The following is a 21,909-nucleotide window of genomic DNA, read 5'->3' as shown; positions in this document are numbered from 1 at the left end:
ATAGAGGTAATACCTATTATTAAGAGGAACATGATGTTTTCTTTTTTGTTGTTTGCAATTTGTTTTAAAATCCAAAACATTACATTAATCTCTCAAGTCTAAAAGGTTTACACATAGTTGAACTATGTTATCCAGTTTAAGCTATTTAAAAGTAACAGAATAAAGTATGTTCAGCCATGATATACGTATATTTAACGAACAGCAAAACTTAGCAAACCTTCCTATAAACCAGCCTACTTGTGATTACCAGGGGTATCAATGACTGATGATAAAGAATTATTAAACCGTTATTGTTTCTTATAGCTTTTCTGTGCTAAATGAATTTAAAAGTAAACCTACACTATTTCAGATTGTAAAATTTCATGGTCATTACAGTTTACCAATAAACTATTCTGCTTTTATCTTCATAGGAAGTCCCTTCCCCGAACCTCTCAGTGAACCAGGAGCACATGAATGATACCAGTTCCATTTTCCAGTTGGTTCTTTGGCAAATATAGTGGCTGAAATTGGAGAATTCAGTCACTTTGAACTGCATTCCAATTTAACGGCAAATTTATCCTTTCTATATCATGCATTAATGCAATGCTTTTTTCAAAAACATTTATAGGATTGGCAAGAACTATTAAATCTAGATATTAATTTCAGTGACAATATTTAGGAGCTGATTTGCAGCCACTTTGAGTTGAGAAAGATCGTTGCTATTTGGGATGTTTACTTTGGTATGTTAAAATATAATTAGTTTCCATTCATCATCTATACACTCAAACAGAAAGCAAGAGAAATATGCAGCATGCATACAGCATATATGCTGCATGCAAGTGTTTGCAAACGGAATACGTGGAGCACACAGCAGTAATGCTGCAGAACTGGATTACTGAACAGCAATATTTCCCCCATTTAAAATCAATTCTTCTTCTAACAGATGAAACTGAGTATCATGCACAGTACAACGCAGTGTATGCACGTCTCACGTTTGCCTGTCCAGGACAAAGACTTTGACAAATAACCACGTACATTGAACCAGGTAGCAGGGCTCTAGAATTGGAAGACTTTTCCTCCAATGGATTAGTATCAAAGATTTATCTTTTTGCAGCAAATACTGCGAATGTTTTTGAAAGGTCTTTTAAAATACCTATAAGAAAAACTTGAAATGACAATCCATACACAGGTCTGCATTGGAACGGGTATGGCAAACACTGACCATACCCTGCATATGTAATGCATCAATGCATACCCTGTCCAGAAATGCAACAACTGTACTGTTCCCTCACTTTCCTAGGAAAAAAATAAATACATCACTAAACAAAATACTTCTCACTATAAAGCTAAAAGAGCTGGTAATGGTATCATTATTTTCGGGTGCAGCATTTTGCAATATTTAAGTTGCTACCATTATTGCTATCCACAACAATTTCTCCTCCAGGTTGTTTTCCTAGAAGTTAAAAAGCATGTATGTGTATGAATATGTGCGTATGTTTTTCCTTTATACATTTAAAAAGGAAATAAATACTGTCCCCTATAAATTGGTTATAGTCTCCTCCATTTATCAGACACACCCCCGTGTAACAATAAGGTTAGATTATCGAAACAAGATCAAGCTAAACAGTAATGGCAAGAAAACCTCTCTCTAGCCTTTAGCTCAAATGAATGCCATTACCATCACAAACATGCAAGTGTTTTAAAGCATGTGCAGACCAGTGTCTTCTCTATTACTATAACTAAAAATATGACAAAAATATATAATATATTTGACAAATATTTTTGTCATAAATATATGACAAATATTACAGCCAATGAAATAAACTGGCTATATTCGAACAAATACATAAATTTAAAATCTATTTTGGGGGATAAATTGGTAATTGCTTTAGTAACATTTTAAGTTAAGCAAATACTAAGCAACATAGTAAAATTTATGTTTTCTCACAGAGTCTGCAGGCCTTTAGCCAACTCATCTTCCTTTAAAGTAATAAATAAATGAATGGGGTCAACCAAATAAGAATTCACAAAGTTACTACAGTGAGTAAACCATCATATGTTTTCCACGGCTCCCATTTTGTTTTATCAATTTATTCTAAAGCCAGTGACAACACATGCGTATCCGATACCCAAAGGAGATCTCTTGGTTGAATACGCTGCATTTTGAAACAAAAAAAGTTTATTCTAAAGTTTTCAGTAATTCAAACTTGAAAAGGTGAGAGCATTTTGCCTATCCTGGTTTTAAGGAATGAAGTTTTCCCCAACATGCAGATAATAAACAAAGTATAACCAGTGGACATTCAGTGTGAGGGTGTACCTGGTTGCTGGTCTGTCAAGTTAAGAGTGGACACATACACACGCCTTTCCCAGTTTAAACATCTCTTTTATTTGAGGTTACTTTCTTTAGACACATGTTAATGGGAATTGTTACAGGTGGCTCTTTCGTTTGCAATTTAACAGTGCTTGCAATGACAAATATATCGTTTAAATGAGTACGTACATTTTGAAATAAGACTGAGTATATTTTAACACAGCCTCAAAATAAAAATTGCTTTCAGAGCAACGACACTGAATAGAAGCCAAGTGCATGTTATGGCAAGTATGCAGCCACAGTATTATAAATGAAACGTGCACCAGCATCACAAGGTGTTTTTTTTCCTTTTTCTTAATTAAAAAATAAAAAAAAAAAACAGAGAGAGAGAGAGAGAGAGAAGAAAACTACTTCCACATTAGAGCAACTCTGATCACTGTTGAAACTAAACCTCCTGAATCTATTAATTGCCATCACTGTAACATGTAAGGTAGGTGAAATAAGCAATTCAGAATTTCTTGCCTATCCTACAAGCTTTTTTTCTGACAGGCAGAATGATATCAAACAGTTCAGCATAAGGAAGTCCTGGTTCTGTTTTGGACATCATAATTTACACATCGCTAACAAGCAATTTATAATGTGTAAACAAAAGATAGAAAATAACCAAGAACTGACAAACTAAGTGGTTAGTGCTGCAGTTCAGAATGCAAATAAAGCTAACCGATTACTCCGCACTACTCCTAGGAAGACTGAATTTCAAAGAAATTCCAGTTGTTCATGATACCAGTCATTTGTACATTTGCTTCCCAGAACGTCTAAAAAAGGTGCCTACTGCTCCCAAACACTTCCCTTACTTTCAGGCAGTGAACAGAATTACATTCACAACCAAGAGACTGAATAATTCAGGTTCTTTCTGAAAACAAAAAGCAGCCAAAAAGCAGGCAGTGGAAGAAGGGATGCAACACGCATGTGGCACAAATGCATGCTGCTAAAAATCACAGGCTAATATAGTATGAGACACTAAGGGAACACATGGCAAAGAGCATCCCCATGAGCAAATCAGTGCAGTCTTTTTCTTTTCAATAACATAAAGCATCGTACAAAGAAAATTTATTACCTCCCGAGTTAGCAACTAAGGCAATGACATATATTTCTATATCCTATTATCTTGTGAAGTCAAACAAGGCATTCAGCCTCTAAAAAAAGGTCTGAAAGGCAGGAGAAAGAGGAAAAAAAAAAATCACTACTTGGCATTGAGGGAGTATTGTCTTTAGATAACACTTACGTGGAGCCAATCCTGAAATCCTTGTTCATTCTTTCCAAAGAGATCCTTAAATACAACAAGGATTACCAAGTTCTCAAAAGAAACAGAGTCCTGGTGCCTTTTTTTTTAATTGCAGCTGAGTGCAAAGCAAGTCATTTCCCAGACTGGAAAGCCTAAGATTGCAAATGCAAATAAACTGGAGATTTTTTTGGGTTTACAAGTTTTTCAGCCACCTGTGCACAAACAGCCAGGACTAGCAAAAAGCCATTAGAGAACTCTCCTTTTTCTCAGAACCTAGCCTGCATCCCATGCCATCCCCTATGCTATGTTCAGAAAACAATTAAGTGTCAAAAATGAAAACTCACCACACAGGGTGAGCTTTAGGTGGTGTATAAGCTTAATATATGAAGCATACCCATTTATTAAATTTGTTAATTTATCTAACATGTCATGTTCTTGATAAGGCTTTTGTATGTTAATTGCTTTATTTGAACCACTGGACACAGAGGAACAATTTCAGAACAAAACCAGAAGGATACTATGTGCAAAATTTCCACCATCAACCCTTGTGTTGCCAAAGGTTTTAAAGGTAAAAACCAGAACTTACAAAGTGGCTGCAAACCTGCTTTCAACACCTCACATGCCAAACTTGGGTTTCTACTTTTCTTCTTCTTGTATTACTGGTGTAATGTCAAAAACTTTTCCAAAAAGTTTAGTTTCAAATCAGTATCAATCCACTATTTAGAAATAAAACAAAAAAAATAACAAGAAAAGAGAGAAAGAAAAGAGACTTATGAAGAAGTCTGAAAACAAGACCGACCTATACCCTGGGTGAGATTGGATGGGTTAAGTGTCTCTGGCACTATTTGTCTTCACTATTGACAGACACTGTCACACAACCCACCACTCGATGCCTGTCTCTGAATGGCGAAGCTAGAATGCAAGTTAAGTGTATTAATAGAGAAAAAAACTAGCATCCCAGCAAATATAATAAAGCAATCCAATTCACCAGTTATTAAAAACACTCAGATTCAAGATAGGTAGGTTAATTTAATTTACATTAAGCCCAACAGTGTAAATTCCCCTTACATTCACATGCTGAACCAAGCAGTGCATTATACTTTGGGTAAATACATCCATCAATCTGTTTTTGTTATAAACGACATCTGTTATTAAATTAACACTCAAGTTTAGGTATCTAAGTAGAACTTTTGTTAGTGGCTCACACACACTAATTCCATGTATCTTAGATCCTTCCCCACTCAGAGCGATAACCGGCTGCATCCAAGCAAGTCAGAACTCTAGGACCCTCAGCTGCTCTCTCCAAGCTCTACCTGTCATCTCCTCAGCTCCCTCCACAGCCTGCTGCCCTAAAAGAGTGACTGTACAGTGATGTCAGGATCGATGGATCTGACAAAGAACACTTCCACGTGAGAAATAGACTCTTCTGTTCTTTACATACACAGCTGGTTTTTTCCTAAGAAATGAAGAACTCCTCTTAGCCTTCATGAAGTCTTCGATGCCGCTACTGCAAGGAGGTGCCCAAATAATAGTACAGTAAGATTGTTCTCTTTCAGCCTTTCACTGGCTTGGGTTTTCATTATTCATTAAGGAACAGGGAATTCTCTTCTCAAAGTAATTCTCAAGCCTTTTTGATGTAAGAATAGGAGCCACTTAATGCAAGAATTTGCTATAAAAAACCTCTCAGAATGATAAAATAGCTTGTGTGTGTTTGAACAGTTCTGGAAACTTGGGTTTACTGACTATATGAGATTCAAGAAGACTGACAATAAACTTAATCTAGAAAAAAAGAGATGATCTAGAGTACATCTATATAATCCTTTATAGGCAATTACAAGGAAGCTCTGCTCCATGCAGAGGAGCAGGTATGCACTCAACACCCATACAATCCCATACAACTACAACGTTTTAACTGAATTTGCAGAGAACACCTTGTCTAAAAAGTTTCCATAAAACGGAAACAGTAAGAGAAATCTTTTTCTTTCGCATTTCCCAGCGATGACTTCTCCCCAGCAGACAGTTCAGAACGACGAAGGAACCCCTCCACCACCCTGAGCCGTACCTAATCACAGCGCGGCTCTCCCAGGCTAATGCAATCGGCTCCACCATAGCTCTTTTGGGCACACACTATTGCCAGGAGTAGTACTTGAACTTGTTCACATATACGTTAGAGCTAAGAAGCCAGAGCGGCCAGGGCACTGTACTAATACACCAGGAAGATGCATTTTTAAAGAGCATGAGGACCTGGTTTAAATTAATTCTGTAAGAAAGAAGTATTTGACACATGACTGAAGCAAGGACACTGCAGACAGAAATCCCTGGAAGACATCCTCCTAGGAAATTACAGGAAGGCATTTCCAACTGGGAGGGCGGTGGGAAGAGGAAGGGAAAAGCCTACAAAGAAATGGAAGTTTTTACAGGCATTGGAGACCAACTACAAAGAAGAATCTTTTCTTCTGATAATTTGTTTACAACATGTAATTATAAGCCCAGGCTAATAGAATCAGTATCAGCACTGATATCCCCTTTGAAATCTCTGGTAATTATTTCTGTATCAACAGGAAAAACTGACTAATGACACCAGGAAGGACGACAAATTGACAAAATATTTTCATGAAAAATAAAAATCAAGAAGCCTGACTCTAGCTACTCAAAAAAAAACCCCACACCACTGACAAAACAAAAAAAACCCCCACATCTCCATTTTGAGGCTTTATTAGAATCTTTAGCTTGAGAATTATGAAAAAGCCTTATCTTGGCAATGGAAAACATGACACATACCCCCCTAGCACCCAGCCTCTACCCCACAGGTGATGCAAGTATTTTTATCCGTTTCCCTACAGTAGCAACTGAGAAGCAAAGCCTTATTTTCATAATTAAAAGGACCAAAAATGCTTATGGCAAGTATTTCAATAACAACTCTGATTAAAAAAGCCAATTACGTCTGTTTGGGAGAAGTAGTTTGTCCTTTTAATTAAAAAGGAGCACAAAATTGACGTGACCACAAAAAGGTAAAGCTTCATCATTTACCAAATATTTTCCCAGGATACAATTATAGATGTTTGGGAGCCAGAAAAATTCAATACATCACAGAGTAATTGTATCCAAATATGAAGAATGCAAAAAGAGATCAGTAAATACATTTCAGCGGCATAAAATCTGTTCCCCTTTTGTTACAGCAAGAACACCACTCTTTTTGTGGAGAATTCAATTTGAGGTAAGAACCGGAAACTGTCAGAATGGAAACGATGCAGGAAATACTGTCCTGGGGAGCAATACAAAAAATACAGAAAGATATATATTTGCCTCTGTGGAAAGTGGGGAGCAGCTTAAGAGATCATCAACGAGCTGAAGAAGCTCATTCCAAGATCTGCTACAGAAAGAACGAGCGGATGATAAGCAGAGAAGCACGCTTCCGTAACAGTTTTCTTCACTGGGGTTCATAAGGTTTGAGCATTCCTGTTACTGGAGATAGAAGACAAAAGTGCAACACTTCTTTAAAGTACAGGGTTGAAAATACTCCCGAAGCAGCTCCAAAAGACAAGAATAAGGTGTTGACCTACCAACTAGAAAGACACCTTTGAGGAAGGACTTAAATTAGCAGTGTGAATTTTAAGCATTGGAAGCACTTGTTCAATGTGTCTTGGTTGACAAAAAAACTGTTCAACCTTTAAGAACCAACTGAAAAGAATCAAGAATCCCTCCTTGCAACTGGAGCTTAAAAATATTGTGTAGAAGGCTTTGTTAAAGCTTCAGGCACATTTATTTCATATAAGAAATCTCCAGGCACAGCTTACAATGACATTTCTCAGCATGACACCCTCATGCATTTCAAGAGTCTAGAAGATGATTCATATTTAATGTGTTTATGGTACCTCACCAGGCAAAATCCTCCTTTTCCTGTCTCCTGAACAAAGACACTTGTAATCCTAATAGCAAGCACAGAGAACAGTTTCTAGCGGTAAAACCAGATCCTCTTCCTCCCTTCTGCTTTCCAGAAGAATAACAGAATTAGAAGCTTGAGATAGCAGCTTAGGTTGTGAGCATCACAGCTCAAAATCCTAGAGTTCTATTAAATTATACTTGCTTGTTTGATATTCAGAGAGTGGGTAATACCTCTTTTGTCTGGATTCATGAATATGAGATACACATTTATTAACAAATTAATGAAAATCCAATCAGCAACATTCCATTTTAATACTCTTAAAACTGTTCTGTAAATCACAAAACAAATTTCCAAATGGAAGAACTAGAAGTCTGCCCCTGCAAGGTCATCATTGCTAAAAACAGCCCATCCTGCTCCTCCAAAAAAACCAGAAAAGTTAACTGCAGCAATATGTATTTCTCACCTATAATGTGATTTATATGGAAGAAAACCCCACAGTAAAGTGACTGATAGAAAAGCCTCAAGTAAATTGAATTTCAGCCAGATACTACCTTACTCTGTGTTTCGAGAAGCAGAAAACAAACTGTGTTAAAGTTCTCACCACTTCGGATCATTCCCTGTAACGTAATCCTCTCATTATCGAGAGTAATCATATCTGCAATTGACTTCTACATACAGCGTGCTAGCAGCATTTCAAATTAGCCCTTCCTTTTAAAAACAAGAGTAAATGAGATTACCTACAATGCTATGGAGACTGAACTATCATTTCCCTATCACTTCCCAAAAAAGTGAGGTTTTAGAGCAAGTAAGAGCTGACATAAAAATAAAGAGGAGAGAGGGAGAGTGATTTACACAAAACAAGGGAAAGAGTTCAGATACAGGAACGCTAGGTTGCCAAAGTCATCTTTCCTCCTCACCCTTATCATCTGTACAGTGTCAGCTCCTTGAAGATGTGCCTATAGTCTGCTATTAAGGGCTTGATATATGCACCTGAATAGTCAATCTTGGTCTTTTAAAATATAAATGTAAAATATACGTTTACGTTTTCCTATATAAGCATATAGACATGCACAAAGCCCAGGCTGATTTTCCTTATTTTTCTGTTAAGAAATGGGAGCCCAGCCCAGCCAGACTTCTCATTACTGCAAGAGGCAGGGTGACAGGGCTTAAAAACATGGTAGCAACTTTTCAAAGACACTGTAGCAATCCCAAAACAAAGAAAACAGCAAAACGTGAATACACCCTTCAATCTAGGAACATGGTACAGCTACAGCAAGAAACCAGCCAAAACACTTGTGTCCTATTCTCTTGAGAAAGTGGAGAGATTTGGGTGCAGAAGAAGCACACAACTAACCTCAATGAAAAGCAAAGGCACTCCCGGGATTCTGGAAGTCAACTGAGAACACCGGAGAATGCTCCTGCTCCGAGGTAGCTGTGTGCGGCGGGTACCGGCATCAGCTCAGAAGTGCTGAGTTCAAGATGGCTTAGAGGAGGAATCCTAATCAGCCACTACACAGCAGGAATTTGTGGGAGGGAGGACTATAAAATCCACTGAGATCCACTGCAAAGAGTAAATTCACCTCTCCTTGTACCCCCACCTACAAGTTTTGTAGACGTGGATGTTCCTTCCTCTGTTCCTAAAAGTTTGTCCCCAGCTTTAAAGAGAAAAAAGTCTGGCCTGACTTACCAGAAATACCCAAGCATCTGTCCACCCTTGGGGTATAATACATATTACATCTCTTATCCCCCAACACCAGAGAGAGGAGCATGAACTGTTCTTTTCAGCTTTCTGCTGTCTCTATAGTTTTGGAACACAGCCTACGGACCTGTTTTTGCAGGTAAACATTTATCTAAGATGCATGTATTTTCTTTCAAGGATGTGGTGGAGGACAGGAGAAAAAACAAAAGCAAACAAAACCCCCACTAACATGTTACACTAGAACTATCTGATATTATTCACCGGCCAAAATGCTGAGGTTGAGCCTTCCCCGATGCCTATGGAGTTAGGCACCCACGCCCCTATAGCAGCATCAGCTACATACATTGCTTTGGGCTGGGGCTCACCTCTCCTTACGTGTGTACACAGCATAACTCGCTCTTGAATGATCCTGGTCATCACAATTGTATGGTTATAAAAGACCAAGATCCAGTTGTTCTTGCCCTCACTGTAGTGGAAAGTGACATAACAAATGAAAACAAAACGAGCCTTTGCTCTGATCGGAGTTCTTTCTTTGGTTGGTTAGCTTTTTTTAAAGAAATTTTTTAACAACTTGCGGAACTGTAGTTGCTTGTGCTTCATACTTCTGATCCCAACTTTAACAGCACCCAGAAGCTTAACTGTCTCGTCACAACACTGATGGAAGGTCTCCAAAGCCACAGTTCGGTAAACAACTTAAACCAGCGCAAACTGACAGCCATTGGGCGAAGCTAGCTCCACCTTTCCTGACTGCTCCCTCCTCCCTGCATTACTCCTTTCCTTGTGCCACCAAAAGCATTTGTGCAGACCCACAGTGAACCCATCCAGGACAACTCTAACCTGGAGCACGTCCTTGGTCTTGATCACTCTGCAGCATACGCATGAAAAGCTCTTCTTTCGGCAGTGGTATCAGCTTCAAGGCTTTGTGAAACTACACTATCTCTGACACTGAAAAGTGTTCTTAACTGAACGAGGAGGTCTCCTTTCAGTGTTAACAAAAAAAAATCTCAACACTATTTTTCATTCAAGAAAATTGTGCTGCAGTTTAACCCAAACACAGCTAACATATTCTTAGGTTTTTTAAAAGGAACTGGACTGGCTGTTAGCAGACACTAAATACCTGGAGGTAACAGACATTTAGTTCCATTCAAGTTTTTAAATCTTTTCTGTTAGATACAGAATTAATTAGCAGTTCATGTCTATCTGTGGATTTAGAGTGTAACAGGGTTTGTGGGATTTTTTTGTTCTCTTGTTTAAGATACATGTTTCTGCAGGATTTGGTCGCTGCTATGTCTTTGAGCCAAATTGATCATTAAGTATCTTGATTTTAGAAATATATGCCCAAATTACTTTTTGACTAAGTGATATAAAAATATCAAATCCTTTCAATATAATAAATGAAAACATCAAATTCTTTCAATGACTGAAGTTCCACTGTGCACAGTTAAATCCACAGGTTCTCTCAGAAGAGGTCTGGCAAAACATGAATGGTGAGCAGTGCTGTAAAGTTTCTCTGACAAGTCTACAATCACTTCAGTTTCTGATCAGGATTCCTATACCATGCAAATCTGGGAAACATTCTCACGCAAACATTTAATGCATATGAACTCATAGAGAGAAAAAAGAATAATGCAGCTATCTGAATCCTCACCTTAAATATATTTATTTTTCTCAAGCAACAATTTAAGGCCAATTAGCAAAGTGGAACATGACCTTGTAAGAAATATGGGGATCAAATTATGCAAAAAAACCTTATCCAATGAAGAAAGATGCATCAATCATGAGCATGAGCATTTTCCCTTTTTTCCTCATTGCCCAGATGTTTACTAATATAGACAAGTTACTGACAAGAATTCCGGATGCAAACCAGCACTAAGGCTAACCTCACAAATCAGAACTTTGCCCTTAAATCCTCACTTTTTTACGTTCAATGAAGATCAATGACAGAGTCTTTAGATTGAAGTCTAAAATATGACTGGGAGTAAGATAAAGATGAAGATAAAAAGGTCATGCCTCATTTTTATATGCTGTCAATTAGAAAAATAACTAATTTAAACTTATCAGTTTATAAAAGTGCCATCCTGACATACATTATATTCTCATGCATCTGAGAATTTTGTAATACATTATAATGGAGAGCTATGTGCAAATAGAGTTTAAATACTAAGCTTTCTCAGGCCTCTTAAAGGAAAACATGACCTTTCTTCGTCCTTACAGTTTGGTAAAAGCTTCATGGCCCACAATGTAATCTCCCATTCCGTTTTTTATCTGGCTAGAATTCGCTGTTTTAGTCGGTCAGCATCGTGCCTTAGTTCCAAATAGGTATTTATTACCTCTGAAGGCAGAGTGCATTCTAGGAGTTAACAGGCCTGTGCTGCGTAATAACAGAATAGCAAAACAGAGAACTTATTTCTTATGAAGATACATATATGAAGCAACCATTAACACAGAACGCCTGACAATTTAGATCACCCAGGTTAATTTATATTACCTAAAGTCTCCTAGAATGAACTCTGTTACTTCTCCACAAGCTCTTTTCTACAATCAAAACTTTGCCAGCACTGTTCATGTTGGCCAGAATGTTACAAACCTTAACAAAGCAACCAAATAAATGAGAATGCTTACCAGCAGCAACTACAGCTGGAGGCGGCGAACCTGCCTCGCCACCGCTTGTTTGGCTCATGGATGCTACAGATGTTTCTCTGGAAGGTGGTAACTGCAGCTCCTTTGGGAGAAGGTCATAGACAGATTCTGTTGAACAGAGGGAAGACAAAAAGGATTTAATAAAAAAATTTATTAATGTTCTGTAACAGAAAAGAAATAATGTTTTTGCCTAAAAGATATGAACTATAACCCAAACTTTTCAGAACCTTTTGAAAAGTTACATTAAGCATCTGGAGATCTTAATATCATGGAATAAAGTTATTTCAGAAAACAAACAAATGACAAAAACATTAAGATACACACACATTTTCAAGACCGAAACAAAAGGACACAAATTTGTTCAAACAAAGAAATAATTCATGAACTTCCACAGAAACTGTTTCCATTTAGAATGAAGGGGCAGAATCACGTGAGAATCAAAGACAAACCTGTTCTCAGAATTCAAACTGTGCAACTGACTTGCAAAGAAAAAAGAGACTAATTTAGTACCGCCATCCACGGAATATCCTGTTAAAGTCTTCCCATGTCGTAACTGTCAATTCTTATTATGCAAGATCCCTCGCTTCCATTTATCTGCAACTTTTTTTTTTTGCCTCAAACTCTCCTGTAGACCCACGCAGACGCTCCAAAGAAAGCAGTCTCCACTAACAAAATGGCTAGTGCCAGTCTGTTTACACAGAAAGCTCTTTGCTATAATTGTGGCATATCTGTGCAGTAGTACAACCTCATAAGAAATTTTTTTGCGACTTCTCTGTTGTGAAACAGCTATGGCCACCACGCAGCATACCTGACAGAGCTTCAGCAGCCAAGACAAAAAGCAAAGTCGACAGCCTCACGTTCAACCTGCTTCTCCGTGCTTGCTGATGCTTCAAAGCAAGTGGCTGCCTACAGTCAGATGGCCACTTCAGAGTTCAATTAGCAAGAGCCCTCGCTGCACCCAACGACCGAGAACGTCTCACCAAGTTACTCTGAGGTAACAACTCCACTCAGGCATGAGCACATTGCCGTAAACCCACCTCTTCCAGGGGACAGGCATCATTTCAAACACCCAATTTGGATATGTAAATAACCTAGATGAACAGCTGTAAACTGAATCAACAACTCTACACCACAAAACTTGAAATTCCTTTAGATGGATTATTGAGGTGCCCGAGACAGATATGGAAAACTCAATGTGCATTTTTTAAGTTTCCTACCCTATGAAGCAACAGTTACACTCAACTGATCCTGAAGTAAAATATCCTTGTGCGGTATTTCTTCTGGAAAAATAATTTAACTGAAAACCCACAGAGTTGTTAACTAAAAAGCTTTATCCACAATTAAGCCCTGTCATAAATGAAGCACACTCAAGACAAATGCACAGGTATATACACTCCCAGCAACGTATAACTGTATTAAAAGTGTAACACATACCAAATGCTGGTTATGCCACAAACCAGAACAGTTACCATACTGGGTAAGAGTGAAAATACTCCCACCACAAAATGGCATTAGAAGAGCCCAAGAAAACTTTAATACTGTTTACAGGATACTACTTGGCTGTTATGCACAAGATCACAAGCAACTACCAACAACGGCTGCAAACTGGCGGGGAGGCGTAACTGGAGTTCGCTCCGCAGCCCGTCAAACTTATTCCCACCTGCTGCAGTTTTTTTTTTTTTCTTTTTTTTAGTTCCACCCACTTTTCAGAGAATTAACTTTTCAGTAACATGACAAATAAACAGAACAGAACTTTTATTATTATTATTTAAACTGATTATCAAAACATTGGCAACCAGAGGTTGCAATCCAAATCCCAAGCAGAAATCTCTGCAGAGGTTTTCTATAAGAGTTACCCATAACGGTGAGACAACGTACAAGTAAAATATTTTGAGACAGCTCAAGTTAACTAACCATAAATTAATAGTTTTATTCTTTGGAACAATCTGGGGAAAAAAAATAAAATATTTATTTGTGCTTACTGAAGATCTTACTAGGTATGAAAGGCAAAGGGAACAGACAGACATCTGTCTTCTATGAGGAACAGCTGCATTAGCATTTCCCTCAAAGATGAGTTCCCTTTTTAAAATTAAGTTTTTCCTCAGCTATTAAGGCCTGATTTCCCACTCTTCTGAACTAGTGATTTTCAACACCATAAAACTGGCTTTCAAAGTAAAATAAATTTAGACCAGTTTAAAATTGGTTATGTAAAGATATGGTTACAATGATGCTTCTCATTTTATACTTCATTTACTTTTCCCAAAGAAAGGTTAGTTCTTTTTTAGTGAGAACACATTAACACTTTATTAAGCAGGAGCATTGTGTACTTCTTGTGTGTATGAGCACTTACATAGTTTAAACATACTCTAAATTTTAGCCTTTATTAAAAAAGGTGAATTGTGCCTTTATTTTTTATCTTACAATTTTTACTTAAGTTGCATGTGCATACAGACTTGAATCCAATTCAAAAATTAAAAACCAAACTAAACTGCGTTTAAAATTGTTACTCGCCAAAGACTATCTCCTTACGCCTGCTGCACCAATGAGGGGGAAAAAAGGGGGCTATCAAGGCACAGTTCTATTTTACGACGGGAAGGGAGAGCAGAAAGTACACGGAAAAAAAATCCCTTGACTAAATAATCAAAAAGAAGTTATACTGATATTTGAACAAGAATGTCTGAGGAAGGTGAAGGAAGTAAAATTTTGTTTGTATTGTATTGAATATACTTCTGCCAGTGAACCACAAGTGCCAAATTCATGGAAAGAGATGCAATAGGTGTTCACTCTTAGAGCAGTAGGGATGGCCACGGCACTAGAAGATCAACTGTCACCTACTCTGCCTTGGAAAAAAAACCTAAAAACAAAAATCTACCAGTCAAGTTCTGGCTGGCCCACCCACTGAGGCAGAGTGGAGAGGCTGTGCATTATCTGGCTTGCAAAAAGGAGCACATCTGATCTTACATCATTTAAGACTCTGTGAAGTTGTATTCACAGCTTCAACAACGGGGAGGACAGTGTAAAATCCAGAACCAGGAAGCCAAGCAGCCCAGTTCGTTCTTCACATAGTCACTGTCAGGCAGTTTCCACACTGGCACTATCAGGACAATGCAACTTATCACCAGGTGTCATCGCAAATTCAGATCTGCTTTAATACATGGAAGTGTTAGAGTGGGAACCCTATTAACGTACTTACGCTGACTGCTAGTGGGGATTTTCAGTCTCAGTTCTCCTCTTTCTTTCATAAGCTGTGAAGTCAGTCCTCACATACAAAGCCCAGGGAAGTTACATGAAAGAACGAAACGTGTGTTTGCACCTTTTTAAAAACAAGCCAGTCTAACTCATGCTCCCAAGCCACCTCACGCTCTACAAGCACGGAAACGCAGCCAGCGCTGCATATTTTGTAGACATTTGTTATTTGTCATGCTGCATTCTGAGAAAGCCTCTGTGAACCACAAAATCCCAAGCAGTTTTCGGAGAAAATGTTTACTTATCTCCCCATTGAATGGCCCCTATAAGCTTGGCCGCTGGCATAGCTATCAACATGTAAAAAAATTCTCCAAATAAAATGTGGTATTCGGAAACCACAAGATGTGTGTGTGTGTATTTTCTGCTGAACTATTAATTTTTCTTCAAGATTAGTATCTTAATTCAAGAGACCGAAGAACGAAAGGTTCAGATTTTGTCCCAACAATGAAAAACACAAATACCAGCTGAAGAAAAATACAGTTATGACGTGAGCGGGTACTTCCCTACTCTACGTCCCCGTGCCTCTAAGCACTATTGCCCCTGCAGCCAGCCGTTTGTACAACAGCTCCAGGCAGCAATCCCTTGTTGAGCACCAGCCTTTATTCTGGCTGGCACTGGTACCACTACCTACAGGAGGTGAGCAGAATCCAAGCTCAATTCTGTCAAAAAACCAGCCACAGGCAGATGTTCGGTGCTGGAGCAGCTGCTGCACTGTAATTACCGCCCAAGGTATCTGTCACAACCTCTCGTATGGAAAATTATGCCCATTCAGCTTTGATGACAGAAAGTGATCTTAGCTCAAAGTGCACTCTGCGACAAATTCTTCCTACTAAGCCATCTAAGCAGCTCACACACCTCTCTGTGCCCCAGCTGGGAAGGCTGCTGCCTCTAGAGGAGTAGTAGCAAGATTTAAAGCTGCTGCAGGCACTTGCCAGGCCGCTCTGCTTCTGCTGAATGTTCTTTCACACCTAAGACACTTGGAAGCAACTCACCAAGTATTTCTGTTATGCAAAATGTTTAGTGACAGGGCCCAAAATGAGGGATCCTAACGCAGCATGTGTGTGTGTGCATGTAAGCAGAGAAACCTTTATCTTTTTATGTATATGTTGCATATATACACACATAGGTTTTCATTCCTTTCTGTTGTTTCTCAAGAAATCCTCTTTGAGAAGAGAGTTGCTCATGATCATAATTCTGTCATGACTCATAAGATATTTGGTGTTAATTACAAAGCCTCATTTCCACAAGCTAAGAGTGAGCTCTTCTCTTTGGGTTGGTTGTTGGGTTTTTGGGGGTTTTTTGTTTGTTTGTTTGAATAAATTTATTTTTAACTCTCAAACATGACAAAGGTTCTGTCAAGTTTGCTGCTTTAAAGGTATGCTCAGATCCAAAACTCCCACAGCATATTTTTTTCTTAGGGAACACATAATTTTAGCAGTAATCCACAACAAGCACAATACAACCTTTGTGAATAATTCCAACAATATGATAGAGAGGGAGGGAAGGAAAAGCTAGCATTAGAATTGAAGCACATTCCCAAAGATCACAAGACCATTAAGAGCAAATCTTTAGTTTCATGCTTCATTGATAAAAGACCAAACTACTTGAAACACGGTCTAAAATACGACACCCAGTTTTTATCCCGATACACTTGGATACCACACCTAAAATGGAAGATGAGCCCTACACTTGGAAAAGAAGCTGGCATTAGCCTTGACAGTCGTAAATAGGAGAGGACAGCGCAAGCTATTAGGAGGGAAGGGAACATTGCTATTAGGAAGTCACTGTGAGGTGCAGCCGAGAGAACTCAGATGTGGTGGAAGAGGAGAACAAACAGCACCATGAAGGTTCAGAACAGACAGCACAGCCCTGGCCACCATCAACACCTCCTCTGCCATCTCAGTTCTTCCAGGCCCACCTCCCCCTCTGCTCTCATGGCTCCCCATAACTTCCCTCCCAGCAGTGTGAGAAATACCATGTAAGAAAGTCCCAAATAGGAGTGAGGGAAAACATGGGAGGTCTACTGGGGAACACACGAGGAGGAAAAGAGATCAAAACCATGGGATGAACACAGCACAGGAAAGACATGGACCTGCTGGAGCAGGTCCAGACGAGGGCCACAAAAATGATCAGAGGGCTGAACACCTCTGCTATGAGGACAGGCTGAGACAGTCGGGGTTGTTCAGCCTGGAGAAGAGAAGGCTCCGGGGAGGCCTTCTTGCAGCCTTTCAGTACTTAAAGGGGGCTTATAAGAAAGACGGGGACAGTCTATCAGCAGGGCCTGTAGCGATAGGACACAGGGTAATGGTTTTGAACTAGAAGAGGGGAGATTTAGACTAGATCTAAGGAAGAAATTTTTTACGCTAAGGGTGGTGAGACACTGGCCCAGGTTGCCCAGAGAGGTGGCAGATGCCCCATCCCTGGAAACATTCAAGGTCAGGTTGGCCGGGGCTCTGAGCAACCTGATGTAGTTGAAGATGTCCCTGCTCATGGCAGGGGGGTGGGACTAGATGACCTTTAAAGGTCCCTTCCAACCCAAACCATTCAGTGATTCAATGAACACATAGCAGAAGTTTAAGGTCAAATCCAAACTTTAAAAAAACAAAAAACCTCCTGGCTTTTCTTCAGAACAGATGTAGCTTCATAGTCTAAAACACACCTTCACTGAACTGGATTACTAGAAGCTATCATTTCAACACTCTCTGAGGAATCTGAAATTGTTTGGGTACCTTTAAGAAAGCTTGCTGCAACAAACCTGCTCTTTACAAATCAGACTTCAAATGAAACTTTGTGTTTTCACCTAAACACAGGCCAATGTTTATATATGCTGCACTATAAATAGCATTAAAGCAAAAACTGGCAAATTCCAGAAAGGTTAGAGTTGTCACAAGGAAACTAATTCTTCCCCAGAGGATATAGTTTCCCTCCTTGCCTGATATCATATTTAAATAGCTAAAGCTCCCTTCCCTACTGATCAGCTCACGTCCATCACCACGTTTTACACACGTGTGCGCACACACACAGACACTGAGTATATTAAATGCTCTGCTATAATTTTACATTCATTCATGTGGGAAACACCCACAAAAAAGAAAAGGCTGTTATGTAAATGCAATATTGCATTTGAAGGCAAAACTAAAAATTCAGCATTGTTACGTATTCCTACCTAATCAGCAAGAATAACACGTAGACAGAATTCCTGTTTTCAGCAGCCACTGTGTTGAATCAACAGTCAAGTTTCAGCCGGCTGACAGCACAAAGTCTCTTGTAACTTACTGCTGATTTCAAATCCCCTTGACCAATATATTATTTGATCTCAAGTTTCTGAGCTTTTTCTAGAATTACCTCCATGTATACCCAACATCTCCCCTGAACACATTTTCCTTCTCCATGTAGGAAGAGAGGAACATGCATTTCAGGAATACTGTTATTATGAAATATAAACAAGATAACACACAAAGTAACAAAATACTAACGATCAACCAAGAGTCGCACACACCCATTTCCACATACGCACCTTCACCTGCCTTCATCTCATCAGTTTTTAGACATCCTATTTACAATAAACTTCTGAATCTCCTATCTTCCCTCAAAATCCCTCAACTAGACTAACTAGAGGAACCCAGGCTTCGCAAATTCTACTACTGAAATCAAGGACACACGGGGACAGGCAGATTTTCAAAAAGTATGTGAAGTGTCAAATTTCTTCAACTGCCCTTTATCCGATTATCCTACCCCTACAATCTCTCATCTGAGATCAGCTGCTTCTAACTTTGATCTTCCTCCGAGTTATACTGACAGTTCAGAAAATTGTATTTCACGTGGCTATACTGAGCAGAACAGCATCAAACATTAGGTCAATATCCAACACTGCAAAATTTTCAATCTGAGGAGGACAAGATTTTGTTAGTGTACTGCTTGAAACTACACAAAACATTCAGAATTGAAATCTTAATGAAAAATAATCAAGTAATATGATACCAGACTTGCTTGTTATTGCAGCACATCAAAAACGGCACACCCGAGCCAAATGATAAGCACTCCAGTACACTTGGCTATCAGCGGGAACCGAGCCAGCATCCAGTCTCAGGTGAAAAGGTATTCACCACCACTTCTCCCAAAGACCTGCAAGAGCAGCAACAAATCCTGAAGATACACAAAAGGATATACAACACTGCTAGAAGGGATGCTCACCGAGTATCAACTGCTACACATAACTGCAATCAGTTCATTTTAAATTAAAAGAACTGAACAAAAGCTATCTGCGAAAGGGTTGGATGCATTACCATCAGTCTGCACAAAAATATATCCTTGGGTCAGCATGTATCGGGAACAGTCACAGCAGCTGGTGACAGGACGTCTGTCTTTGAGGGAGAGAGAGGAGAGGCCTCGGAAAGATTTAGGCAAAGTAACGCGGAGAAGGTAGGAAACGGTGGGTGAAGCTGATCTGATGCTATTGCAGCGGAAGTGCAAGAGGCTGGTGCTTCACAATGGCAAACTGACATTTGTAAGTGCTCCTTCTCCTCCTATTTTATTCACTTCACCTTAGGGCACACATACAGTTGCCCCTTTTATAGGAATGTTCTTAGATTTCTACACGCAGACTAACCAGACTACATTACAGGCATTTGGGCTTACAGAGAAATCTAAGTACTCTAGCCTTTCCCCACCACCACCACCAAAAAATACTAAAACTTTTAAACCATTCTCATCATCACGATATCAAAGGACCTTTCAGAAACACACCATGCCTTGTGACCAGCAACGTTAGGTTCCTCCTTACTAACTAGGAAACTGTGATTCCATTTAGACTTTATTCTTAGGAAGATAGCAGCTAAGCTTATGGACACAAAGGGAACACAACTGCTTCCTGTTCGGGAGTGCTAAGACAACTGAAAGATTCTGTCAGAAGGCACTGCAGCTTTGAACATGGCCCAAAGGAAGCCTCGCTTTTTCCAAAGCGTACGTATTCTCACCATGGAGAGTGCTCTCCCTCGTAACGAAAAAGGAGAATTCTTACTTCAGAATTTCAGGTAACCTCCTATGGTCACAACAGAAGCCACTTGCCAGTAAAAGGTCTCTTGTTAAATAACACAAGTTTAACACTGAAACGGAGATAGACGGCGTCACTTCAAGAGGACAGAAGGCACAAAGAGGAAAGAGAAGTAGTCTCCCCAAAACAGCTAATGAAAGTAGTTGCAAATAACCAGTTTAGCTGTAATGCAGCAAATCAAGTACACATGGATCCAGTATTCCATCACACACAGCACTTGCAAGACTCTTCTGCAGCTATTCACATTTCATGAATCTTGAATGACTTTTCAGTTGCATCTACATAGGAATTTCAGCTATACAGATTAAGAACTGCAATTTCTAGTAATTTAGTGCCTCGTTAACTTGCGCTGTGCCGGGACTGGTTCATGATGTTACAAAAGAACTTGTCTGTCCTTCTCAAACTTTTGTGAGGCTTTCTTAGCCTACCAACATATTTAACCGAGATCCTTCTGGTTGGTTGACCAAAGAGCTGCTTCTTGTAACTCAGCACTCCGTGATGCTGGGAGCAGAGAAGATACAGAAAACAGACGAGAATACCAGTTTCCAGTGTTTAAAAGCAACAGCGGGCTCATCCATGATGAATGCAGACATCCTCGTTTTGTCCATACCACCAAATGCCTTAAACGTTATGGAATGCTCTTTAGATACACCAGTGATTTCCCCACACTTTGCTATTCTGTACCAGAAGCAAAGCCATGCCACCCAGAACTTCCACGCATGGAAGCCAAGTTATGAACTTGATGGAGAACTTTGCCCTGACCTACTAGCAAACGAGGCCATAGCTAATGCAGAGGGAGAGACTGGTATCACCATCTGAAAAGCTGCTCTGGACTGCTACAGGTCCACAGAATCCTGCTACAGAACTAAGGGAGCAATATGCAGTAAGACAGCCATTTCTGCTTTCTAGGCATGTAATTCCCCTTCCCTCTTTTTTTTTTTTTAAGTAATCAATGTAAATTCAGTAGAATAACCAGTTAACCTGCAAACATTTCCCCGCTATTTCAAGTTTATTTTTGACAAGGCATAGTTAAGAACACAAAAAAAGGAACCCAGGAAAGAAGTATTGCTTCTGCCTTTAGCTGAAGCCATCCTTCCGCTGCACGTAATAGCCTCTAAATCAATTTCTGATCATGATGTGGAAAATCTGGGTTTTTGCTACAGTTTTCCTCTTAACAACAAAGATGTCAGACACCACTTAACCTGCCTGCAGCTCCAACTCCTACTTCAATGCTACTTCTCACGGTTGTTGCCCAGGCCCAGCCTTGAGGAGGTCATTGAAATACAGCCTTGGCTCTCCCCCAGCCCACCTTTGTCTGTTCCACCATGGTGATCTGTTCCTGTGACTTCACCCCCACTAATGCTGGGGACTTCTTCAGCAGCATACTTTTATCCCCACCCCTAGACTAAAAGGTAACGACAGCTTTCCTGCTCAAAAGGCAATCATGTAGGAGAGCACGATCAATAAATGGGTGATGATGAGGACCAGCCAAATTGTTTGCAGTAGAGGCAGAGACAGGGCATTTTCCACTTGCAGCTGGCATTTTTTGCCTTCAAGGGTAGGTACATCCTGGAAATCCCTTACCACTTCTATGACCTCTTGAACAACAGCAAAGTTAATCCTTGTCTTTTAATAAGCTCCCTGTGCTGAATGGCTGCCCGTTTGATCCCCACTGATACTAGTCTCCTCAACATGTTTTAATACCCGTACAGATTTGGCTGCTTCTTCCAAAGCCATTTCCTTGCTGCAGCACATGACAGTCACACCAGAGATTAGACAAAACCTTGGTGTACTCTTCTAATCAGCTGGC

General features: G+C 39.5%; 1 protein-coding gene across 2 annotated transcripts in view; it reads right to left on the bottom strand.

The window, feature by feature from the left end:
• NFAT5 (nuclear factor of activated T cells 5) overlaps nucleotides 1-21,909 on the bottom strand; it is a 74,941-nt gene that overhangs the window by 36,291 nt on the left and 16,741 nt on the right. For both annotated transcript variants that reach the window (XM_072873000.1, XM_072873001.1), the window contains one exon: nucleotides 11,783-11,908. In XM_072873000.1, the coding sequence (XP_072729101.1) occupies nucleotides 11,783-11,908 (126 nt within the window). Of the gene's footprint in view, nucleotides 1-11,782; nucleotides 11,909-21,909 lie in introns of those variants that run through there.

Source organism: Ciconia boyciana, chromosome 9 (genome assembly GCF_034638445.1).
Source record: "Ciconia boyciana chromosome 9, ASM3463844v1, whole genome shotgun sequence".
In the NCBI taxonomy this organism is placed as follows: Eukaryota; Metazoa; Chordata; class Aves; order Ciconiiformes; family Ciconiidae; genus Ciconia; species Ciconia boyciana.
This window is presented reverse-complemented; position numbering and strand designations above follow the sequence as displayed.